Source organism: Balaenoptera borealis (genome assembly GCF_965194805.1).
Source record: "Balaenoptera borealis genome assembly, chromosome: 4".
NCBI classification, from domain to species: Eukaryota; Metazoa; Chordata; class Mammalia; order Artiodactyla; family Balaenopteridae; genus Balaenoptera; species Balaenoptera borealis.
This window is the reverse complement of record NC_138861.1, coordinates 9,846,743-9,871,497: the sequence shown is the minus strand read 5'-3', so window position 1 is coordinate 9,871,497 and position 24,755 is coordinate 9,846,743. Positions and strand designations below refer to the sequence as shown.

Here is a 24,755-nt window from a genome sequence, read left to right as displayed (position 1 = left end):
TGTGGCTCAACTTGAAGAAAAAAATACTTTTGTGTTGGACTTGCCTGGTGGCCCAGGGGTTAAGAATCCGCCAGCTAGGGCATGGGACATGGGTTTGAGCCCCGGTAAGGGAAGATCTCACATGCCGCGGAGTGACTAAGCCCGTGCGCCACAACTACTGAGCCTGCGCGCCTAGAGCCCGTGCTCTGCAACAAGAGAAGCCACTGCAATGAGAAGCCTGTGCACCGCAATGAAGAGTAGCCCCCACTCACCGCAACTAGAGAAAGCCCGTGCATAGCAACGAAGACTCAACACAGCCAAACATAAAATAAATAAATAAATTTATTTTAAAAAAATATATACTTTTGTGCTACTTTTAATAAAGGTCTTCAGGGAAGTATGGCTGAATTAATGCCTAACTCCGTGTTACTGGGGAGCTTTCGTAGGGATACTGGTCATATGCATTTAGCCTGGGAGCTAGGGTCAACTGGAACGGGGCGAGGGTCCGTCTTCTTGAGCGCCTGGAGGCTGACCGCCAGTGGAGCGAGGGAAGAGGGAGAATGCAGACGGCTGCTGAGAAGGGAGACAACGCTGGACTACTTTTAGACACTGTCAACTGCCCTCTCTAAAAGGCCCTGTCCAACCAACCAAACCATGATCAATAAGCATTCGCGTCATACCCAGCACCAAAGCGCCGCGGAACAAACTGGAATACTCCGAGTCCCTTACTTTTGTGAGAACTGCCGTATGCTCTTCTCCGCAACTGATATAGACGACTTTCTGTGTGCGTAGCAGCTTCACATGGCAAGGAGACTCTCGATCTAGAATAAGAGAAATACCACAGTGTCACTACCATTTGCCTTTGAGATGTACACAGCTGTCTTAGCCTGAATTTTGGGTCCCCCTGGACGCCTGACTCTCACCTTCCACTTCCTGCCTGAACCTCCCCCTTGGTTGTCTGAAAGACGCCTCATTTTTAATGTATTTAAAACTTAACTCTTGGGTTCCCTACACTCCCCACACATAGCTTTCCTCATTTCATAAATGCGGCTTCACCCTTCCAGCTTTTCCTCTTTATTTCAAACTACACATCCAACAATGAGCAAAATCAACTGGCCCCGCCTTCAAAATACATTCAGATCCATCTTTATTCCCACTACTTCCAAACTGGCCTTCCAGCCTCCCCCGTGGACCCACTCTAGGCAAAGCGAAATTGGATTGCTCTTCTCCTCAGCACCTACGGCTCAGTGTCCTCCCTGATTTCACGGAGAGAAGCCCAAATCCCTACCCTGCCCTTCAGGCCACGCGTGACGGGGCCTCCCTAGCTCTCTGAGCTGCTACCCTTCCTGCCTCCCGCTCACCCCAGCCCTGAGCACACCACGGATCCCCCGGCATCGGCGCTTCTGTGCACCCTGCTCCCTCTGACTGCGGCAGGCTCCGCCCAGCCTATCTACACGCCTCCCCTCCGACCTGAGTCCCTACGGGCTCTGCTCAAACATCTTATCCGAGAGGCCCTCCCTGGCCACCTGATACGAAATAGGAACCTCTCCTCTCAGACCCTGTGACGTCCTGTACGCTTACGGGTTTGTGGTTTGCGTCTGCCCACGAGCAGGCAATCTCCGCTAAGCCAAGGGTATTATTATCTGTTTTGGTCCCTGCCGCACCCTCAGGGCCTGACACGGGGCCAGCACACACAAGCGCCTCAGGAAGCACATACTAAACAAATGTGGTTAAGAGGTCCACGTGAAGACTTCACCTACCTTTCTCATCACTGAGCCCGAGCTGCCCCACGTTATTCATCCCCCAGCCAAACACGGCTCCTGAGAGAGACAGGGCGAAGCTGTGGGCCCCTCCTGCAGCCACCTGTGCCAGCGGGATCCCCTCCAGGGACCTCACCCTCTGCGGGCTGGCTTGGGAGGGGAACTCCTTCCCCAGGCCCAGCTGCCCATGGCTGTTCTTCCCCCACGTGAAGAACTGGCCATCTGAAATAAGAAGAGGGTAACTGGTATTACCAGAAATGACACAAGTGCCGTCCACAAAAATAACCTTGTTAGAACAACAGGGTTGCCCGGGAGGCCCATTCGTTAGCGCCCCCCGGCCGCAACACACGCCCCCCCAAGAGCAAGGGAGCAGACACACTTCGCGCTGCAACCGAAACTCCCACGTGTCGTGACAACGGAGATGGGCTGAGCCTTAACACCCTTCCAACGCTATTAACATTGACGCAAAGAAAAAAGTAAATGTTTAAGTCAAGTCAGTTTTGAATAGGCAATTACCAGGCTTAGATCCACTAAGCAAGGTGAACAGGTTCTGACCACACCAGGGCCATGAGAGACCCAGGACTTCACGGGGTCCAGCTATGACCCGGACGGCACCACAGAGAATCAAGCAGGACCTGTTGGTGCTGACTCCCCCCTCACATTTATCCTAACAAAATACAGCATTATCTGCTGGCTTAGGTTTTTCTAACTCGGTCTTCTTCATTTATTTGGGAGCTTCATGGTGGAATATAACGCCATAGTGAGCTGTAGCTCAGAAAAACCAATCTCCTGCTCAAGCACACGACTGACGCACTGTCTCCTCCTCACCTTCCCCCGAGAGAGAGTGGGAGCAGCAATGATGACCAGCTCCTTCATCATCCAAACCCTGAGAAAAGCGTGAGCTACACAGAGGCTGTCTGAGAACCGCTGCTGTCCAACAGGAATGCACAGACCCTAACCAGTTAGTTAAACGTATCCAGTTAGATACCATCACACAAAAATGCAAAGGGAAATGGTTCTCAAATTAGCGTAACATTAGCATAGATGTACTTTACCAGCTGCAAGAGCCAAGCAATGCCAGTTGCCGCAGGAAACTTGTAATATTGTCTGCTGGTTCAGCTTTTGTATTAACCTAAAACAGAAAAGACTTTCCTCTTAAGAAGGGCATTCACAAACAATGATTGGAAATATTCCCAACTAAATAAAACAGTTGTAATAAGTAACATCTTTCACAAAAGACTTTTTAAAATCAAACATATAATCTTACATGATATAATTCTACTAAGTCTTTCACTAACCTCCTGCCTCTTAGGTAGCTACTGTTTAAAAAAACAAAACAAAACAAAACAACCATTCTGCACCTAAACCCATTACCATAGCCCTCTGTTAATTCCCACCTTGTCATCTCCAATTCAGGGACAAAAGGAGTAAACTACAGGAGAAAGATCCCTAAGGACATGGCTAGTATCTAAATGGCTTTCAAATGAGGGCAATGCCATGATCCAGCAATCCCACTTCTGGGTATATGTCCAAAAGAACTGAAAGCTGGGTACCAAAGAGATATGTGTACACCCACACTGATAGCAGCATTATTCAAAATGGCCAAAAGGTGGCAGCAACCCAAGTATCCATCAACAGATGACTAGAAAAACAAATGTGGTATACACATCTGGAATATGTATACAACAGAATATTCACCAGCCTTTAAGAAAAAAAACTCCGACACGTGCTACAACATGAATGAAACCTGGACATTACGCTAAGTGAAATAAGCCAGTAACAAAAAGACAAATACTCCGTAATTCCGCTTACGTGAGATATCTAGACTAGTCAACTTCATACAAATCAAAGTCTAACGGTGCCTGCCAGTGGCTGGGAGAGGAGAAATGGGGAGTTGTCATTTAATGAGTACAGAGTTAAATTTCTGCCAGATAAAAAAAGTTCTGGAGATTGGTCACACAGCAACGTGAATATACTTAACACTACTGAACTGTACACTCTAAAATGGTTACGATGGTACATTTTATGTTATGTGTATTTTACCACAATTTTAAAAAATTAAGAAGGGCAATGCCTCCAAAACTCTGATTCCCTAGGATGATAAAGAGGAAGATCACATGACAACTTTTTAAATCCCGCTCCTCTGCTTGCTCGTGTCAAAGACAGAGATAAGAACGGTACCCATTCACAGGGTTGTGGTGAGAATCAAAAGAAAAAATTCATGCTTGGCACTGCCCAACAGAGGTGGACAGCCTGAGAATATCTGCTGCTTCCTATTTTAGTAATTCACAAGTTGCCGTTTTCCTCTTCATTAAGTGTATGCCATGGGAACAAAGGAGTCAGACGGGCACACTCTCGGGAAAGGGCATTTTAGAAGACAGACATCCAATAGGCGAGGAGGGGGTTATTTAGAGTGAGAGGTAGATGTTGCTTTTGTTAACGGTTTATTTTCTCGGATCTAAAAAAAATGTATAAAATAGAGTTCACATATGCATTTAGTACCAAATAGAAGCCAACTATTTTTTTTATTGTAGATTCACATGCACTTGTAAGAAATAATACAGAGATCCCTTGTACACTTTGTCCAGTTTCCCCCAGTGATGACATTTTGCAAAACTACAGTATGGTATCATAACAAAGATACTGACATTAATATAACCTACCAATCTCATTTATGTTTGGGTTGGCCAAAAAGTTCATTCAGGTTTTCCCATAGGATGTTACGGGAAAACCCAAATGAACTTTCTGGCCAGGCCAATATTTCCCCAGATTTATCTGTACGCATTTCTGAGTTTGTAGTATTTTTGTCACCTGTGCAGGCTCATGTATCCAGCACCATGCTCAATGGTTCCAACGCCACAAGGATTCCTTTTGTTGTACTTTTATAACCACTCCTCCCCTCCCCCATTCGTAACCCCTGGCAACCAGTAATCTACCTTCCATTTCCACGATTTTGTCATTTTGAGAATGTTATAGAAATGGAACCATACAGTAGGTAGCCTTTTGGGATTGGCTTCTTTTTCACTCAGAATAATTCCCTGGACATTTGTCCAAATTGCTGCACGTATCAATAGCTTGTAGAACCCCACTATGTTTTAAAATTGGAGAACGTCATACTGCCTTGGGGCCCAGTGTTTCAGAACCTTATGTGGCAACAGCCCTTTTTTCCTGGCCAGCTTCCACTCCAATTCCCCCTCTCCTCCCTTTATGCGTCACCATTACCCTCAATACAACCTCCACAATCACAGTTACAGAGAGGAAGCAGGCCAATAGGACAAGACAAACAATAAGAAACTATACCCTTGAGGTGGAGAAAACGGGACACGCCTGCACAAGCATATACTGTGTTTCACCTACTCATCTTACTCCATCCTCCCAATCACTTTGTAAAGGTACACAATACTACGTAACTCCATTCTGAAGTTAGGAAATCGAGGCCTAGATAAGTTCAACAATTTGCCCAAGGTCCCTCACCTAATAAGTAATAGAGCCAGTACTGGAATCTGAGTCCGTATGACCTCAAAACTATGTTACTTTCCACAATACTAAGGTATGAATTAATGAATCTACTTTAATTAAGTTATAATATGAAATTATATACAAACTAAAGCCTCAGAAGTCATCCATAATTTAGACATGACTAATAAAAATAATAACTGCTACTCTAACACAGATCACTCCATTTTTAGAAATGAAATGCCATTAAACAGATTTTCTTGAGTCTTTGGTCATCAACGAATGAAATACTTTTGTCATTAATGTTATAAATCTTTTCCTTAATATTACAATTTCGTTAAAACATAGCATCCCCCTTTTTAAAATTTCTACTCTCCCTATGCCCCCCAAATTAAATTAATTTTTGGAAGTAATGAATCCAAGACATTACCTGTTCTAAATCAGGAAATGGAATCAAATCATTCTTACCTCCCTGTTCCTCTTTTCCCTAAAACAGCTTGTGATTAAAGAGACAAAAATCTAAGAAGGGCAAAAAAGGAAGAGGAAGAAGAATGTACTGTCCTTTAAAAGGGACAGTAATTGGGCGGGGGGGGAGAGGCCATTTAATAAACACACCTGTACTGAGCAATGCATGTGCTGGAGCACCCTTAGCAATGGCAATGCTAAAATGAATGATCCAGGTCTCCTGGCATCAAGCGCTCCCAGCTTTGTACTAAGAATAGTTATTAAATTAAAAATTGCAAAGAATGTGACAAGTACTGCAACACAAGGAATGTTGTACATTTGCAGTATAAAGGAGCAGGAATTAAATGAAGGAAATAAACCAGTGGCCTCTTTGATCATTAAGAACCCTCAACAAACAGAGATGCCCCCGCTTCAAAACATCCACCTGAAAGTAACTTCAATATTTTAGACATTTACTTAGTGGTGAAGCATCGGTTACGTATTTAGCCAAATCATCTAAGATTCAGAATTAAGTAAATACTTAAGGGACTAAAAACCATCGTATTAGTGCTTTGGTGTTAAACAACTTATGTATATTTGGTATCTTAGCTGTTGGTAATGCTTAAGGTAATGTGGCCTGTTAGAGTATCAGGTCAGCCTTGTGATTCTATTTTAAAGTGACTCATTGAATAATTGTTTTAGGTTTGCAATTTTAAGTTAAAAGTTAGAAAGTCCAGCAATGTGAAAAGGTGCTTTTTTATTCAAACATTATTGAGTTCCAAACACTCTGCCAGCAACTAGGCTACTGGAATAAATAAAGTACAGTTCCTGAACAACTCACATTTTTTAACTGGAGACAGACACTTCTATAAATAATTACAATTTTTGTGACAAGCGTTATAACAGTATAAGGCATGACAGTGACACAAAGGAAACAGCAATCAAAAGAAGAAAGCAGAACCCAAACCAAGGAATCTAACAAAGAAACTAGCAGGAAATGATATTTACAGCAACTGACATTCTTACCTGGGTACTGCCACAGAGTCCTCGGTAGTCACGAGTCCTAGTTGACCATCGCTCCCTGCACCCCAAGAAAACAGCTGGCCCCGGTCACTGAGGGCCAGACTGTGGGACTCGCCACACGCCACGTGGACAATATGCTGATCTGCCAAAGCTCCAATTTGCTCTGAAGAAAGAAAAAAAAAAAACAAAAAACCAAAGGAGGAAAATGTAAAGCCCAGAAACAGGAATTACACAGAATTAGCTTCCTAGGCAGTTGTGTTTTTCAAAGAGAACCACTACATCTGTAAATTTATAAAGATGTTATATGTTTCTAAAAGGTATCCATTGAAACCCCAGCTATACTGGGTAGCACACACACCTGGAGCAACACACACGCCAGATGTTCCCTCCCGTGCCTGGTGCTTCTCCCCAGAAAGAGGCCTGAAGGCTTACTATTCGGAGATGTGGAACCAGAGAGGCCCCAGTGTGAGTGGGAGTGAGGCATGTTACTAAAAGCAGTGGGATTGGGGCTTCCCTGGTGGCGCAGTGGTTGAGAATCCGCCTGCCAATGCAGGGGACACGGGTTCGAGCCCTGGTCTGGGAAGGTCCCACATGCCGCAGAGCAGCTGGGCCCGTGAGCCACAACTACTGAGCCTGCGCGTCTGGAGCCTGTGTTCCGCAACAAGAGAGGCCGCGATAGTGAGAGGCCCGCGCACCGCGATGAAGAGTGGCCCCCGCTTGCCGCAACTAGAGAAGGCCCTCACAGAGAAACAAAGACCCAACACAGCCATAAATAAAAAAAAAAAAAAAAAAAAAAAAAAACGCAGTGGGATTGAGTGAAATTTTGCCTGGGAACAATGAGACCTCCCCCATCCAGAAAAACACCTTTCTCCCCTTAGTTCCAGAACACAATCTCTCTATATATACCTATCCAGCCAGAAGATAGAAGGATTTGTCTGAGAAAATTGGCCCAAAAGACCCATAGCTACTGACATTTGTGGGTCTCCCAATGAAATGTCCAGCTTCCCGCTAGTTAACAAGACTTGCCCACACACAGCTCCACTCACGTTTCAGTACCTCACTCTTACATATAAAAGACTGGCCAAGGATCAACATATACATGAGGAAATTTTAACATAAAAGTTAAAGAGCAAAGGAAACAGAAGAAAATGAACTCTGAAGAAAAAAAGATCACGAAGAGAACAGAAAAAAAAATAAGTCATTAGAAAAATAAAAGAAGACAAGACACATTCCAACATCCAAAAAACAAAGTTATCTTGGAAAATGGAAACCTGGCAGCATAAATTTAAAGGAAAAACCTTCAAAAGCAGGATGGGAAGTAAGAACTGAAATTTTCTAAGAAACAGAACAAAAAGGCAAAGAACACAACAGAGGAGGAAAAAAAAGAAAGAAATGAGGGGATTATTCCAAGAGGCCCAACAACGGAAAAATAAGAACTTTAAAAAGAGAATGGAGGGCTTCCCTGGTGGTGCAGTGGTTAAGAATCCACCTGCCAATGCAGGGGACATGGGTTCGAGTGCTGGTCCGGGAAGATCCCACATGCCGCGGAGCAACTAAGCCCGTGCGCCACAACTACTGAGCCTGCGCTCTAGAGTCCGTGAGCCACAACTACTGAGCCCACGCTCTAGAGTCCGCGAGCCACAACTACTGAGCTCGTGTGCCACAACTACTGAGCCCGTGTGCCTGGAGTCCATGCTCTGCAACAAGGGAAGCCAACACAATGAGAAGCCCGCGCACCGCAAGAGTAGCCCCCGCTTGCCGCAACTAGAGAAAGCCTGTGCGCAGCAACGAAGACCCAACGCAGCCAAAAATAAATTAATTAAATAAATAAATTTTTAAAAAAGAGAGAATGGAAAAATCACAAAGTAGAAAATTTCCAAGAAGAAAGACATGAAGATTGCTCATAACTGAAGGACATGAGTTTCACATTGAAAGGACCTATTAAAACTTCAGAATAAAGACTGATAAAAACCTGCTTTAGAGCACTTCAGCTTGAAATTTCAGAACACCAAAAAAAGATTCCAAAAGTTTCTAGAAAGGAAAGCAGTTTATATACAACAGAACAGGGATCAGAATGGCATCATAGTTCTCAGAAGCAATACTGAAAATCAGAAAGACGATGAAGCAATGCCTTCAATTCTGAAGGAAAATGACTTCCAACCGAGAATTCCATATCTAGACAACCATGAATCAAATGAGAGGGAAGGGGAAAAGAACAATTTTCAGGGATGTAAGGCTCTCAAAATATTTTATCTCCCATGCTGCCTTTCTCAGTTAGCTACCTAACGTCATGCCTCCAAAACAAAGGGAGATTCAGGTTCCAGCAAACAGGAATCTCACTAAAAGCTGAAGAATATCCCCAAGACAGCTATGTAGCAGCCTATGAAGAAAAGTTGGAGGGATGTCTCCAAAGTGAAAAATGGCATACAATCTGATGAGTTTATATTATTGAGTTTTACACTTCTGTCAGAGAATAGAGATTACTACACAAATGAAAAAAAAATGAAATAACTCCAGGAAACACAATGTTTTACAGGAAGTAAGAGCAATCAAGGTACATAAAGTCATAATAACCAAATAAATATAATTTACATAGTTAAAAATTTAATTGACTTAAAAAATCAACTATTTAGGAAAAGATGGCTAGGGGTGAGATAGCTAGGGGTGAAAAGCGTCTAGGGGTGAGAAAGAGGAAAGGGTGGTTGGAGAATATAAAAGCATGCTAACCTTCCCCAGTGTGAAGCCTCTAGATTATGTCTAACATTGAAAAAAAATCAAGAAATAGCATTATAAGCATGTCATTTAGAAACATAAAGGTAAGTACAAAAAAAAAAAAAAACAGAGCTTCAAGAATTGAAAGTGATGGCCTCTGCAAGTGAGACTCAAGGGTGGGAACAGGAGAAGTAGGGAGTTGCTACTGGACCTGAACAGAGTTGGTATAAACGTTACTTTTAAAAAAAAAATTTTTTTAAGCAGCTGAAAACATGTTCACGTCAGAGAAGTCTCCTTTACCCTCTACTCACCATTAGGCGCTAACTCCCGGCTTAGCCTTGCCCCACACACTGAGAACAGTCCCGTCTTTACTTTGGAAAAACTGAGAAACTCTTACCCAAATAGCTCAGGTGAATCAGATTCTTACTCCTCTGACCAAATTTCCAAGTGTACCATAGTTCTAGGACTTGGGCAGCTTTCATGTTCTCCTGGGCCTTAGCGCCTGGCCTGACACCTCAGCTAGGACTGAGACCTGCCCCCCAGTTCCTGACCTCCTAGCTCCACCATGAGCCTTTCCTGCCTGAATGTGAGTGCACTGCCTCACATGACACTAATAAGTTTCTCCCCGGTCTGACAGGACACTCTCTGGTCTGCCACCGATTTCCTTACCTCGGTATCTGTCAATAGCATCCCTCCTGATCTTTTCTTACCACGGCTGAGTAGTGTCAAAAGGCCACGTCTAGATTCCAATTACCATTTACTCCCAGTCTGGTCAAGCCCTAGGCAAACCAGTTCCTGTCCCATCACATATCGGCCCCCAAAACAGACATGGAACTCCCACTACGATCACAACACAACTTGCAGCCCCAAAGGCAGAGGTACCGTTCGGCAATGCAAAGATTTGTGGAGGATTAAACCAACAGTTGTATCAAGTCCAATTTATTTTATTTCTCCTAGCCAGAACACCGAGCTCATCTGATTCATACTAGTGGTCTGCTACAGTGCAACTTTAATCCCTCTTCTAGAATCTACTCCCTAGGTCAACTGGGAATGCTTCATTCACACCTCTCACTGAATACACCCCTGCCCCGGTTGGGAACATTCAGCCTGCAGTGCACATTATCACATGTCGTCTCTTCTGATTCATTCTGTCACGACTGTACACTATATTCTGCAGATCATGACAGAACCTCAACCCACGCATTAAAATAGTTAAACACACTAAGGAAATATTTGGCACTTTTTGACAACAAAAGTATATTTTATCTCTGATCCTCTCGTAGAAACACTTGAAGGTCTTTAGAAGTCTTTAAGGTTATCAACTCTGAACGAGCCAGGGTAATAGGGCAGAATAGCAGCTAATGTGGAAGGCTGCTTACAGCCAGCCAGCAGTTCAACTGCACGTATGTTATTAGGATTACTGCTACTTGGCTTTTGAGCCCCATGATAATTTTTTAATGTATTTTCAAGTTAACAGTAAGTTGGGCAGTAAACCGTCACAGGGTGGTAATAGAGAAGGATGATATGAGCCTGGAGGGCAGGTGGATGTTGCCGGTATGAACTTAATCCTTGCAACGATCCTGAGAGGTGCCGGCTCTCCAATAAGCCCCAGCTGAGACAAAGTGTGTAGCTTGGCCAAGGTTCACAACGAATGAGTGGTGGAGCTAGGACTGGAGCCCGGGTCTTTCTGACTTCCAAGCCCATTACACCCACAAGTCTGTATCATCTTCCCTCATGGAAAAGGACCAGGCGGATTTTAAATCAGTTAACAGTAACTACGAAGTGAATAGTCTAGTTATGGATAATGGGAAATAGACTCTTTCCTCTTACTGTCTGTTCTGATGAGAAATATATCCAACAGTTTGCAGTTAACAGCATGAGCAGTTGGGTGGAAAGTACACAGCATATACAAAATCAGTGATCAATATTGGGTACTGAATTTTTCATAAAGCTAAAATCAAATTAAGTGTCAGCAGTTAATATGATAAAAGGGATTAGACTTTCATCACTTAGATGTCTCCTTTTAACTAAACATACATTTTTATTCTTATACTTTTTATCTACATTTTTAAAATTATTTATAAAAATATACACACACAGGGATACATGTGCACACATTTAAAAGAAAAAGTCAAAGGGCATATAAATATCACAGAAACATGAAAATTTAGAAGTGAGTCAGGACAAACCTTAGGTAATCTAGCTCAGCTTCCCTCATTTCTTTAACATCTTTGATAGAATATAACCCAAGTTCCCTGCAGATCCCCAAAAAGAGAATTTCCTAGTGCGCAACTTTCCTCTGGGGCCCCTGGCTTCTCACAACTTGGCAAGACTCTCCCTCATTTTCTTTGCTTCGGTGTCTGAAAGGTCCTATTCCCAAGCCATATTCCAACTACTTTCTTATTTTCATCTAACCATTTTGGGGGATCAGGACTATGCCTAGCGGGACCACCCCCCCCATAAGAGAGTTACTTCCGGGACTTCCTGGTGGTCCAGTGGTTAAGACTCCGCACTCCCAATGCAGGGGACTCAGGTTCAATCCCTGGTCAGGGAACTAGATCCTGCATGCCGCAACTGAGATGTGGCACAGCCACGTAAATAAATAAATACATATCTTTAAATCTAATTTAAAAAAAGAGAGAGTTACTTCCATGAAAGGAATTCTACCTCATTCCTGAGCACTCAAATCAGAGTCAGCTTTTTAAAAAAAATTTTTAAATTATCATACAGTAAAACTGACCTTTTTTAGCGTACAATTTTATGAATTTAAGCACATATAACCAGTGACACAATCAAGATACAGAACAGTTCCATCAACCCAAAAAAGTCCCTTGTGCCATCCCTTAGTCACACTCTCTCCTCATCCCTAACTCCTGGTGACTACTGATATGCTTTCTATCACTACAGTTTTATATTTTCAATACTGTCACATAATGGAATCATATAGTATCTAACCTTTTAAAACTGGATTCTTTCACTCAATATAACGCCTCTGAGATTCATCCAGGTTGTCATATGTATCAATAGTTTGTTCCTTTTTATTAGTGAATAGTATTCTATTGTATTATGGATGTACCACAAAGCACTGTTTCCAGTTTTAAGCGATTATAAATAGAGATGCACTAAACATTCGTGTACAGGTTATTGTGTGAGAATAAGTTTTCATTTCTCTGGAGTAAATACCCAGGACTGGGTAGTCAACCTTCCTATATACAGTTGGGTTATTTTAAAAATCTAATATGATAATCTCTGCATTGATTGTTTTGTTTGGACTATTTATATTTAATATAATTATTGATATGTTTGGATTCATGATCTACCTTTTTATTATTTGCTTTATTTCCTGTTTTTCATCACTCTTTTTCCTCATTCCTGCCTTCTTCTGCATTAAACATTTTCTACTTTTCCATTTTAATGTACTGTGGTTTTTATTATATCTCCTTGTATAGTTACTTGAGTGCTCTAGAGATTACAATATAAATATTTAGCTTTTCAAAGTCTAATTAGAATCAATAATTTACTATTTCAAGTGGAATTTAGAAACTTTCCCATGATATAGGTCTCTTTACCCCTCTCCCCTTTAAGTTATAGTAATCTTAAATATTACATCTGCATACCTTGAAAACTCTCACAATGTTATTTTTCATTTCAATCATCAAAATATTTTTAAAGAATTCAAGAAGAGAATAGTCTATTATATTTACCCAGATATCTACTATTTCTGTTGCTCTTCCTTCATTATTGATGTTCCAATATTCCTTCTGGTATCATTTCCCTTCTATCCAAAGAACTTCCTTTAACTATTGTTTAGTACAGGTCTGTTGGCTGTAAATTTTCTGCCTTTTCCTTCATCTGAAAATGACTTTGTTCTACCTTCATTTATGAAGGCTTTTTTTTGTCTGTTTGTTTGTTTTTGCTGAACATAGAATTCTGGGTTGACTTCTTTTCTTTCAGCACTTTAAAAACACTGTGCCACTTATGGCGTCCATAGTTTCTGGGGTGAAATCCACATTCCCCTATAGGTAATATGTTGTTTCTCTTTGGCTGCCTTCAAGTATTTTCTTTGTCTTTAGTTTTTAGAAGTTTGATTATGATCTGTCTTGGAGTAGATTTCTTTGGATGTATCTTGCTTGGTCTACTGACTTCTTGAATCTGTATATTTATGTCCTTCACCAACTTTGGAAATTTTTCAGCCATTATCATTTTCAGCACTACATTTTTTCTCTTCTCCTGCTAGGACTGACATGAATGTTAGACCTTCTGTTCTTGTCCCACAAGCCCCTGAAATCCTGTTAACTTTTTTCCCAATATTTTTAACCTTTATTACTCAGTTTGCATAATTTCTATTGATTTATCGTCAACTTCACTGATTCTTTCCTCTGTCATCTCCATTCTACTACTGAAACCATCCAGTGAGTTTTTCATTTTGATTATTGTTTTGGTTCTTCTTTATGTCATCTATTTCTTGGCAAAGAATTTCATTTGTCCATTTGTTTCACTACAGTTTGAGCCAGTTTGTTGGAACATTTGTACAATAGCTGCTTTAAATAAAGTCTTCATCAGATAATCCCAACATCTATGTCATTCCAGCATTAGCATCTGTTGTCTCCCCCCATGCTAGTGGAGATTTCCCTGGGTTTTCATATGCTGAGTATGATTGTATCATGAACATTTGGAATATTATAAGACTGTGGGTCTTATTTAAATCTTCTGGAGAATGATAACACTTCTGTTTTATTTTTCAAAGCCTTTGCATGCTATTTGGATTTGTGTCCTGCATGAGCCACATAGTGGCCAGTCTGGAACCTGAGTGGTGGTCTATTAGGTAAGTTCTCAAAGTCACTTACATGCTAAGTAGGATCAGATCCACACGTACAGCTCAGGGATGAGCCCAAGAGTTCATAGATAACTATATGGAGTTGCTTTCCCAAGCTCCTCCTTCTCTGAGATCTCTCAGATACTTTCAGGTTTCCTGGGGCTCCCTTTTTAGCCTACATACTGTACTTCCACAGCTGTGCTTGCCTCTGGGCCAAATGGCAGGAAGACCAGAGGGGGAAAATGGTAAACTCATTGCCAGTTCGGTGGTACTTTGCATTCTGGTCTTCTGTCCCAATCCACCTGCTATTATTTGCTTTTCAGAGTACTCAAATAGCTGCTCCATGCATTGTATCAAGGTTTTATAGCTGCATTCAGTAGGAGCGACAGGAAGGAATGTGCTTACTCTGTCCTGCCCGGAACTAGAAACCCAGAGTCTGACTTTTAAAGTAACATTTTTTTTTTCCTGCTATTTGTGTGTGTTCACAAACTGCCTTTGTTCCACTTGGCTAAATTAAAAAAAAAAAAAAAAAAATTCAAAGGCACAGCTTTCCCACAAATGTTCAAACTACAATTGTGTTTAACCTAAGAGCTGGATTCCTGGCTGTGGGCAGTATCTCTGAGCAGCTGATGCTTCATTTAAGTTATCTGAGCATATCAAACACTTATTTACTTGATCCTATGTTTGACTGCCCAAGTTTAAACAATCATTAAACCAAATCTTTTTAACTAAAGAATCAGAGAGAAAGATTAAATTACGACAAAATTCAGAGTAGTAGTTCTCAGTTCAGGGCCAGGTGACTTTAATATTGGGCTTTAATGTTCACATACAAAGGCTGAAAACACTTATACACTATGAAACATGTTTGAGAATATTTTTTTAAAACCGTAAATCTAAATTTGCCATGTATGCATTTAGATGCAATAAGCCAAAATTGGGGGCTTCCCTGGTGGCGCAGTGGTTGAGAATCTGCCTGCCAATGCAGGGCACACGGGTTCGAGCCCTGGTCTGGGAAGATCCCACATGCCGCGGAGCAACTAGGCCCGTGAGCCACAACTACTGAGCCTGCGCGTCTGGAGCCTGTGCTCCGCAACAAGAGAGGCCGCGATAGTGAGAGGCCCGCGCACCGCGATGAGGGGTGGCCTCCGCTCGCTGCAACTAGAGAAAGCCTGCGCGCAGCAACAAAGACCCAATGCAGCCAAAAATAAATAAATAAATTAATTAATTAATTAATTAAAAAAAAAAAGCCAAAATCACTAAGTCCATTAAAACATATGGAGGCCTGTCACAGGCAATGGGAAGGGAGAAGCCTTTGTGTTTCTGAGTCATTAGCACTTCACTAGTCAGAATAAGATCAGCTGCAGTGACTCAGTTATTTTTAGGAACTCAGAATTGCCAACTATGGCATAATTTAATGCTGTAAAAGGATTTTAATAGAGAAAGATTGTAAATTAGAAAGCTACCTCACAGCTCTGATAGAGGGAACCCTAAAAGCGGAAGGGACCACTGCAGTGGTGATACAGTGGCATATATAACTTCGTATAGTCAAATGCCCAAGTCCACCAGTTGATAATTCAAGACCCCTCCAAGAAGACTGGAATCTTAATCCTCAGCACAAACTATTAACAGTCCCCCAAAGTTCAGCTCACAGGTTACCATGGATGCTTTCTCCTTCACAAAACTTTTGCTTCTTGTACAATGACAGCTCTGGAGCACCTGCTTGGGTACCTACAAGAATTGGAGTGTAAGCTCCAGGAAGACTGTCTCTCATTAAAGAAATGCTGGGGAACACCTGTTGAATATATAAAGTCTCTAGTATCAAAATGCAAAGTCAGGCTTTAAGATGTCTCAAATGACTGCCAAAAAAATGTTACATATTACAGTGCTATAATTCCTAATAAGGAGGGGAAAACAAACTGGTTATTTCAAAACACTGGAGGAGTTCAGGGGTATTTCAAAGCATCATCACCCTTTGTGGGGGAATGGAGAAACTAAAACATTTTCAAAAGATACATGAATCAGAGAAGTGACAGAACCAAGACCAATCCATTTAGAAAATAAATTAATCTGCACTGGATTTACTAATATAAATAGAACACTGTTAAGAAAGCCCAGGGCTTCCCTGGTGGTGCAGTGGTTCAGAGTCTGCCCGCCAATGCAGGGGACATGGGTTCGAGCCCTGGTCTGGGAGGATCCCACATGCCGCGGAGCAACTAGGCCCGTGAGCCACAACTACTGAGCCTGCGCGTCTGGAGCCTGTGCTCCGCAACAAGAGAGGCCGTGATAGTGAGAGGCCCGCGCACCGCGATGAAGAGTGGCCCCCACTTGCCGCAACTGGAGAAAACCCTCGCACAGAAACGAAGACCCAACACAGCCATAAATAAATAAATTAATTAATTAATTTTTTTTAAAAAAAGCCCATTCCACCCTGCCACACCGCCCCTGCCCCCTGCCCCCTCCCCCCGCAAGCCAGACCTGTCTGTCTCCTTTACTACATGAGGCTTCCTCACATAGGCATGATCAGTTATGACCTCCATTTCCAGCCCCTCTCCCCTCTCTGGAGAATGGGGGGCTAGGGCTGAAAATTCCAAGCCTCTAATCATGGCTGGATCTTTCTGGTGACCAGGACCCACCCAGGAGCCCAACAAGAGTCACCTCATTAGAACAAAAGATGGGGCATTCCCTGGTGGCCTAGTGGTTAGGATTTCGAGGGCCCGGGTTCAATCCCTGGTCTGGGAACTCAGATTCTGCAAGCTGCACAGCGTGGCCAAAAAAAAAAAAAAATGCTCCTAGTACTCCCATCACTTAGAAATGCACACGGGTTTCAAGAGCCCTGCACCAAGGAACGGGGGACGCAATATACACATTAACTTAACACTAGCGCTACTTTACCTCCTCAGAGCTCAAATTTTTTAACTTTGGCCTCCTTGCAAGGCAGCCAAAACCCATGGATGACCCAAAAGAGAATTAAAAACCCTCTATATGAAATCACAAAATACACTGAGATGCTGACATGTTTTAACTATGCAATCACAACAAAATACCTTCCACCCCACTTCTTTTCCAAGAGGCTGTGTTAAAAGTATTTTTTACTCACCATTTAAACTGTAGTAAATGTAAAAATTATCTTTGATTAAATCAAAATTATAGCAATCACTAGTTGATTAGCTTTTAGAAAAAAATGAAAGCCCAGAAAATTGAAGTTATGATACAAATCCAAACTATATCTCCCAAAAAAGTAAACAGTAGACACCTGATGTTAGTATACGACCAGTCAGTACAAACTTTAAGGCAAGCATTTTGACAATATTCCAGAAGCTTTAGAATTCTTCAAATTCCTTGATCCAACAGTCGAATTTCTACAAATGTATCCTAAAGGATTACTATACACTGCATTGCTACTAACAGAGAAAAATTAGAAATTGAGATTATACATTATAAATTGAAATATGCAGCCATTAGAAAGACTGATATAGATCAGTATGAACATCAGCATGGAAAAATATTCATGACATATTAAGTGGAAAAGAAAGTTACAGAGAAGTATTACAATGTGACTCCATTTGAAAATTACATTGATGTTTAAAAAATATTGGAAGGATATATTTCAAGGCAATAATGTTTTTTGTTCAGGGTGGTAGAATTAAAGAGTAAAACACTCTTATTTGCTTCTTGCTTATGGGTATTTCAACTGTGAGCAATACACATGTATTACTTTTGTAACAGGGAAAATTTTTAAGCTTTTTTAAAAGGACTTTTTACCACTTCCCGCTCTTATTCACATCTTTTTTCAACAACTCGAATTTTTTTCATGTGATGTAGCAACAGGAGACCATTTCCAAGACTGCAGATTGCTTTCTAACTATTTTAGACTATATGCTACCTTATAAACAGTATCTCTGTGCAATCACAATGCAAGATGAGATGTTTCTGGAGGGGCTTCCTAAAGATAGTTAATCCCACTTGATGTTTATAGATTGGGTAAATTTTTATCACAGCAGGCAGAACATGCCCACACTGAGATCTATCTACTTTATATATGGAATTGTAGTCCTCTGTCCATTTTCTTTTAAAAATGTGTGTATATAAACTCTCCAATCAGAATACAGAGACAGTCAGATTGGATTGATGCTCAAGACCCAACTCTATGCAGTCTTTTTTAAAAACCTCTTTAAATATAAACACACCGAAAAATAAAACACAAATGGATGGAAAATGATATACCATGCTAACACTAATTAAAAGAAAGCTGAAATAGCTATATTCATACGAGGCAAGGTAGATTTCAAAACAATGAATACTATCAGGGATAAAGAATGATATTTCATGATGTTAAAAGGAACAATTCATCACAAAGATCTGACAATCTTAAATGTGTACATACCTAATAGCAGAGCTTTAAAATACATATAGCAAAACTGATAGAGCCAGAAGAAATAGTAACTGATATAACAAGTAAACACAAAATCAATAAATATAAAGAAGATCTGAATAGCACTATCACCCAACTTGTCTAATTGACATTCATGAAACACTCTTTCCATCAACAACAAAACACACATCCTTTTCCACTGTACACAGAGTACTTACCAAGATAGACCACATTCTGGGCCGTAAAACAAATCTGAATAAATTTAAAAGGCCTGAAATCATATAAAATATGTACCCTGACCACAGAGTATTAAACTAGAAATCATTAACTGACAAATATCAGTAAAATCCCTATATATTTGGATGTTAAAGTACACACTTCTAAATAACCTATGGGTCAAAGAAGAAATCATAAGGGAAATTATTACAAAATATTTTGAACTGAATAAAAATAAAAACAACCGATTAAAATTTGTGGAATACAGGTAAAGTGATGCTTAAATGAAATTTTTAACATGAAATACTTATTAAAATAGAAGTGGTAAATCAGTGATTTAAATTTTGCATGAATAGAAAAAATACAGTAAATTAAGCACAAAGTAAACAAAAGGAAATAATATAAAAGTACAAATAATGAAACAAAGAAAACCAAAAAAGATTAAAAATAATCACTAAAACCAGAACTTTTTCTTTGAAAATATTAATAAAACAGATTAACCCCTGGCCAGTCTAACCAGGAAACAGAGAAGACACAAATTACCTATATCAGGAAAAGAAATGTTACAGACATGAAAAGGATAATAAGGGAATATTGTGAACTATTTTTTGCTAATAAATTTGACAACCTAGGTGAAGTAGACAAATTCCTTGAAAGATATAAACTATGAAAACTCACCTAAGATGAAACAGATAATCTAATTAGTCCTAGATCTTCTTTAAAAATTGAAATTGTAACTTAAAAATGTCCCCACAGAATGTAAATTGATACAGCCACTATGGAGAACAGTATGGAGGTTCCTTAATAAACTAAAAATAGATTTACCATATGATCCAGCAATCCCACTACTGGGCGTATACCCAGAGAAAACGGTAATTCAAAAAGACACATGCACCCCAATGTTCACTGCAGCACTATTTACAATAGCCAGGTCATGGAAGCAACCTAAAATGCCCATCGACAGACGAATGGATAAAGAAGTTGTGGTACATATATACAATGGAATATTACTCAGCCATAAAAAGGAACGAAATTGACTCATTCGTTGAGATGTGGATGGATCTAGAGACTGTCATACAGAGTGAAGTAAGTCAGAAAGAGAAAAACAAATATCGTATATTAACGCATGTATGTGGAACCTAGAAAAATGGTACAGATGAGCCGGTTTGCAGGGCAGAAGTTGAGACACAGATGTAGAGAACAGACCTATGGACACCAAGAGGGGAAAACTGCGGTGGGGTGGGGATGGTGGTGTGCTGAATTGGGCGATTGGGATTGACATGTATACACTGATGTGTATAAAACTGATGACTAATAAGAACCTGCAGTATAAAAAAACAAACAAACAAAACAACTAATACTAAACTTTCATTGGGTTATTTGTATGGAAATATGTTAATATAAATGTTTCAGACATTACATGAAATTTCTTAAAAAAAAAAAAAAAAAAAAGTCCCCACAAAGAAAACTGTAGCCTCAGATGGTTTTACTGGTGATCCTACCAACCGTTTAAGTAAAAAAATAATAACCTCTAATAAACCTGTATATAATATAGACAAACTCTTCTAGAAAACAGAAGAGCGAACACTTCCCAACTCATTTTATGAGGCTAGCATTACCCACGTAACAAAACCAAAGGCACTGCAAGAAAAGAAAACAATTATCCTTATGAACATAAATGCACAAATCCTAATAGAATTTTTAGAAATCAAAAGCAGCAATATAGGGGGCTTCCCTGGTGGCACGGTGGTTGAGAGTCTGCCTGCTGGTGCAGGGGACACGGGTTCGAGCCCTGGTCTGGGAGGATCCCACATGCCGCGGAGCAACTGGGCCCGTGAGCCACAACTACTGAGCCTGCGCGTCTGGAGCCTGTGCTCCGCAACAAGAGAGGCCACGATAGTGAGAGGTCCGCGCACCGCGATGAAGAGTGGCCCCCACTTGCCACAAAAAAAAAAAAAAAAAAAAAAGCAGCAATATATAAAAATTAACAAGTGAGATTTATTCCATGAGTGCAAGGTTGGTTTAATACTCAAAAATAATCAATGTATTTCACCATCTTAACAGACAAAAAAGAAAAGCAATACAATCACTACAATAGATTCAGAATAACATTTAACAAAATTCAACACTCATGATTTTTTACAAAATGAATAAATATCAGAGAACTTCCTCAACTTGATAAAAGGCAACCAAGAAAAACCCACTGCTAATATCACACTTAATGGTGAAAACTAATGCTTTTATAGACATTGTCATTTATGTAGAAATTCCTAAGGAGTCGACAAAAAAACATAACTGGGACTATTAAGAGAATTTGGCAAAGTTATTCAAGATCAATACACAAAAAATTAACCATATTTCTATAAACTACAAAAAATTATAAATACCATGTGTAATAACATCAAAAACATTATAAACTTAAGAACAAACTATGTGCAAGACCTGTACACTTAGAAAGTAGAAAATATTGCTAAGAAAAATTAAAGAAGACCCCAAAATGGAGAATATACCATGTTCATAAATCACAAGATTCAATATCATTAAGATGTCAATCCTCCCCAAATTGATCTATAGATTCAGTGCAATCCTAATAAAAATCCCAGCAGGTTTTCTGATAGAAACTGAAAAGCTGATTCTCAGATATATATGCAAAAGCCAAGGACCTAGCATAGCCAAAACAGTTCTGAAAAAGAAAAGTTGGAGAATTTATACTATTGCACTACATACTCTGAAGATTTAGTATAAAGCTACAGTAATCTACATAGTGTAGAACTAAGGATAGACATGTACATTAAAAGCATAGAATGTCTAGAGATAGACCACCACACATATGACCAATTGGTTTTCAAAGGTGCCAAGGTAAGTCAGCGTGGGATAAAGTCTTTTCAGCAACTGTATTGAAAACTGGATATCCATATGCAAAAAATGAACCCTGTCTAGAGATCGACCACCACACATATGGTCAACTGGTTTTCAAAGGTGCCAAGGTAATTCAGTGGCGGATAAAGTCTTTCCAACAATGGTACTGAAAACTGGATATTCATATGCAAAAAATGGATCACAGGCCTACATGTAAGAGCTAAACTATAAAATTTGAAGAAGAAAACTTAGGAGAAAAATCACTGTAATCTTGAGTTAGGTAAAATTCTTAGGACATAGAAAGCATAAGTCATAAAAGCTAAAACTGATAATTGGATTTCATCAAAATAAAAAGTTTTGAGGGGGGAGGAGAGAAGATGGCGGAAGAGTAAGACGCGGAGATCACCTTCCTTCCCACAGATACAGTAGAAATACATCTACACGTGGAACTGCTCTTACAGAACACCCACTGAACGCTGGCAGAAAACGTCAGACCTCCCAAAAGGCAAGAAACTCCCCCCGTACTTGGGTAGGGCAAAAGAAAAAAGAAATAACAGAGACAAAAGAATAGGGACGGCACCTGCACCAGTGGGAGGGAGCTGTGAAGGAGGAAAGATTTCCACGCACTAGGAGCCCCTTCGCGGGCAGAGACTGCGGGTGGCAGAGGGGGGAAGCTTCGGAGCCACGGAGGAGAGCGCAGCCACAGAGGTGCGGAGGGCAAAGCGGACAGATTCCCGCACTTCCCGCACGGAGGCTCGGCGCCGAGCAGCACTCACCAGCCCGAGAGGCTTGTCTGCTCAGCCGCCGGGGCGGGCGGGGCTGGGAGCTGAGGCTCGGGCTTCGGTCGCAGGGAGAGGACTGGGGTTGGCGGCATGAACACAGCCTGAAGGGGTTAGTGCACCACAGCTAGCCGGGAAGGAGTCCGGGAAAAGTCTGCAGCTGCCGAAGAGGCAAGAGACTTTTTCTTCCCTGTTTCCTGGTGCGCGAGGAGAGGGGATTCAGAGCGCCGCCTAAACGAACTTCAGAGACGGGCGTGAGCCGCAGCTAACAGCGCGGATCCCATAGCAACAGGGGCGCAGAGGGAAAAACGGAGAGATTCCCGCACGGAGGCTCGGCGCCGAGCAGCACTCACCAGCCCGAGAGGCTTGTCTGCTCCCCCGCCGGGGCGGGCGGGGCTGGGAGCGGAGGCTCGGGCTTCGGTCGGATCGCAGGGAGAGGACTGGGGTTGGCGGCGTGAACACAGCCTGAAGGGGTTAGCGCACCACAGCTGGCTGGGAGGGAGACCGGGAAAAAGTCTGCAGCTGCCGAAGAGGCAAGAGACTTTTTCTTGCCTCTTTGTTTCGCGGCGCGCAAGGAGAGGGGATTCAGAGCGCCGCCTAAACGAACTCCAGAGACTGGCGTGATCCGCGGCTATCAGCGCGGACCCCAGAGACGGGCGTGAGACGCTGGGGCTGCTGCTGCCGCCACCAAGAAGCCTGTGTGTGAGCACAGGTCACTCTCCACACCGCCCCTCCCGGGAGCCCGTGCAGCCCGCCACTGCCAGGGTCCCGTGATCCAGGGACAACATCCCCCGGGAGAACGCACTGCGCGCCTCAGGCTGGTGCAACGTCACGCCGGCCTCTGACGCCGCAGGCTCGCCCCGCCTCCTCTGTACCCCTCCCTCCCCGCGGCCTGGGTGAGCCAGAGTCCCCGAAGCAGCTGCTCCTTTAACCCCGTCCTGTCTGGGCGGGGAACAGACGCCCTCAGGCGACCTACACGCAGAGGCGGGTCCAAATCCAAAGCTGATCCCCAGGAGCTGTGCGAACAGAGAAGAGGAGGGGAAATCTGTCCCAGCAGCCTCAGAAGAAGCGGATTAAAACTCCACAAACAACTTGATGTGCCTGCATCTGTTGAATACCTGAATAGACAACGAATCATCCCAAATTCAGGAGGTGGACTTTGGGAGCAGGATATATTAATTTTTCCCCTTTTCCTTTTTTTTTTGTGAGTGTATATGTATATGCTTCTGGGGGAGATTTTGTCTGTATAGCTTTGCTTTACAATAGCTTTATTTTACTTCACTATATTATAGCTTCTTCCTTTCTTTCCTTTCTTTCTTTCTTTCTTTCCTTCCTTCCTTCCTTCCTTCCTTCCTCCTTCCTTCCTTCCTTTCTTTCTTTCTTTCTATTTTTTCTCCCTTTTACTCTGAGCCGTGTGGACGAAAGGCTCTTGGTGCTTCAGCCAGGCATCAGGGCCGTACCTCGGAGGTGGGAGAGCCAACTTCAGGACACTGGTCCACAAGAGACCTCCCAGCTCCACGTAATACCAAACGGCAAAAATCTCTCAGAGATCTCCATCTCAACATCAAGACCCAGCTTCACTCAATGACCAGCAAGCTACAGTGCTGAACACCCTATGCCAAACAACTAGCAAGACAGGAACACAGCCTCATCCATTAGCAGAGAGGCTGCCTAAAATCATAATAAGGCCACAGACACCCCAAAATACACCACCAGACGTGGACGTGCCCACCAGAAAGACAAGATCCAGCCTCATCCACCAGAGCTCAGGCACTAGTTCCCTCCACCAGGAAGCCTACACAACCCACTGAACCAACCTTAGCCACTGGGGACAGATACCAAAAACAACGGGAACTACAAACCTGCAACCTGTGATAAGGAGACCCCAAACACAGTAAGATAAGCAAAATGAGACGACAGAAAAACACACAGCAGATGAAGGAGCAGGGTCAAAACACACTAGACTTAACAAATGAAGAGGAAATAGGTAGTCTACCTGAAAAAGAATTCAGAATAATGATAGTAAGGATGATCCAAAATCTTGGAAATAGAATAGACAAAATGCAAGAGGCATTTAACAAGGACGTAGAAGAACTAAAGAGGAATCAAGCAATGATGAAAAACACAATAAATGAAATTAAAAATACTCTAGATGGGATCAATAGCAGAATAACTGAGGCAGAAGAAAGGATAAGTGACCTGGAAGATAAAATGGTGGAAATAACTACTGCAGAGCAGGATAAAGAAAAAAGAATGAAAAGAACTGAGGACAGTCTCAGAGACCTCTGGGACAGCATTAAACGCACCAACATTCGAATTATAGGGGTCCCAGAAGAAGA

General features: G+C 41.8%; 1 protein-coding gene across 6 annotated transcripts in view; it reads right to left on the bottom strand.

Moving 5' to 3' along the window:
* Nucleotides 1–24,755, bottom strand: part of HERC3 (HECT and RLD domain containing E3 ubiquitin protein ligase 3) — a 153,558-nt gene that overhangs the window by 90,965 nt on the left and 37,838 nt on the right. For 4 of the 6 annotated variants that reach the window (XM_082391621.1, XM_082391624.1, XM_082391623.1 and 1 more), the window contains exons 4-8: nt 6,666–6,825; nt 2,795–2,871; nt 2,568–2,669; nt 1,740–1,961; nt 709–800 (exon numbers count right to left, since the gene is read on the bottom strand). In XM_082391621.1, the coding sequence (XP_082247747.1) occupies nt 709–800; nt 1,740–1,961; nt 2,568–2,669; nt 2,795–2,871; nt 6,666–6,825 (653 nt within the window). The remainder of the gene's footprint in view (nt 1–708; nt 801–1,739; nt 1,962–2,567; nt 2,670–2,794; nt 2,872–6,665; nt 6,826–24,755) is intronic. The other 2 variants (XM_082391625.1, XM_082391626.1) reach the window with 1 other exon arrangement.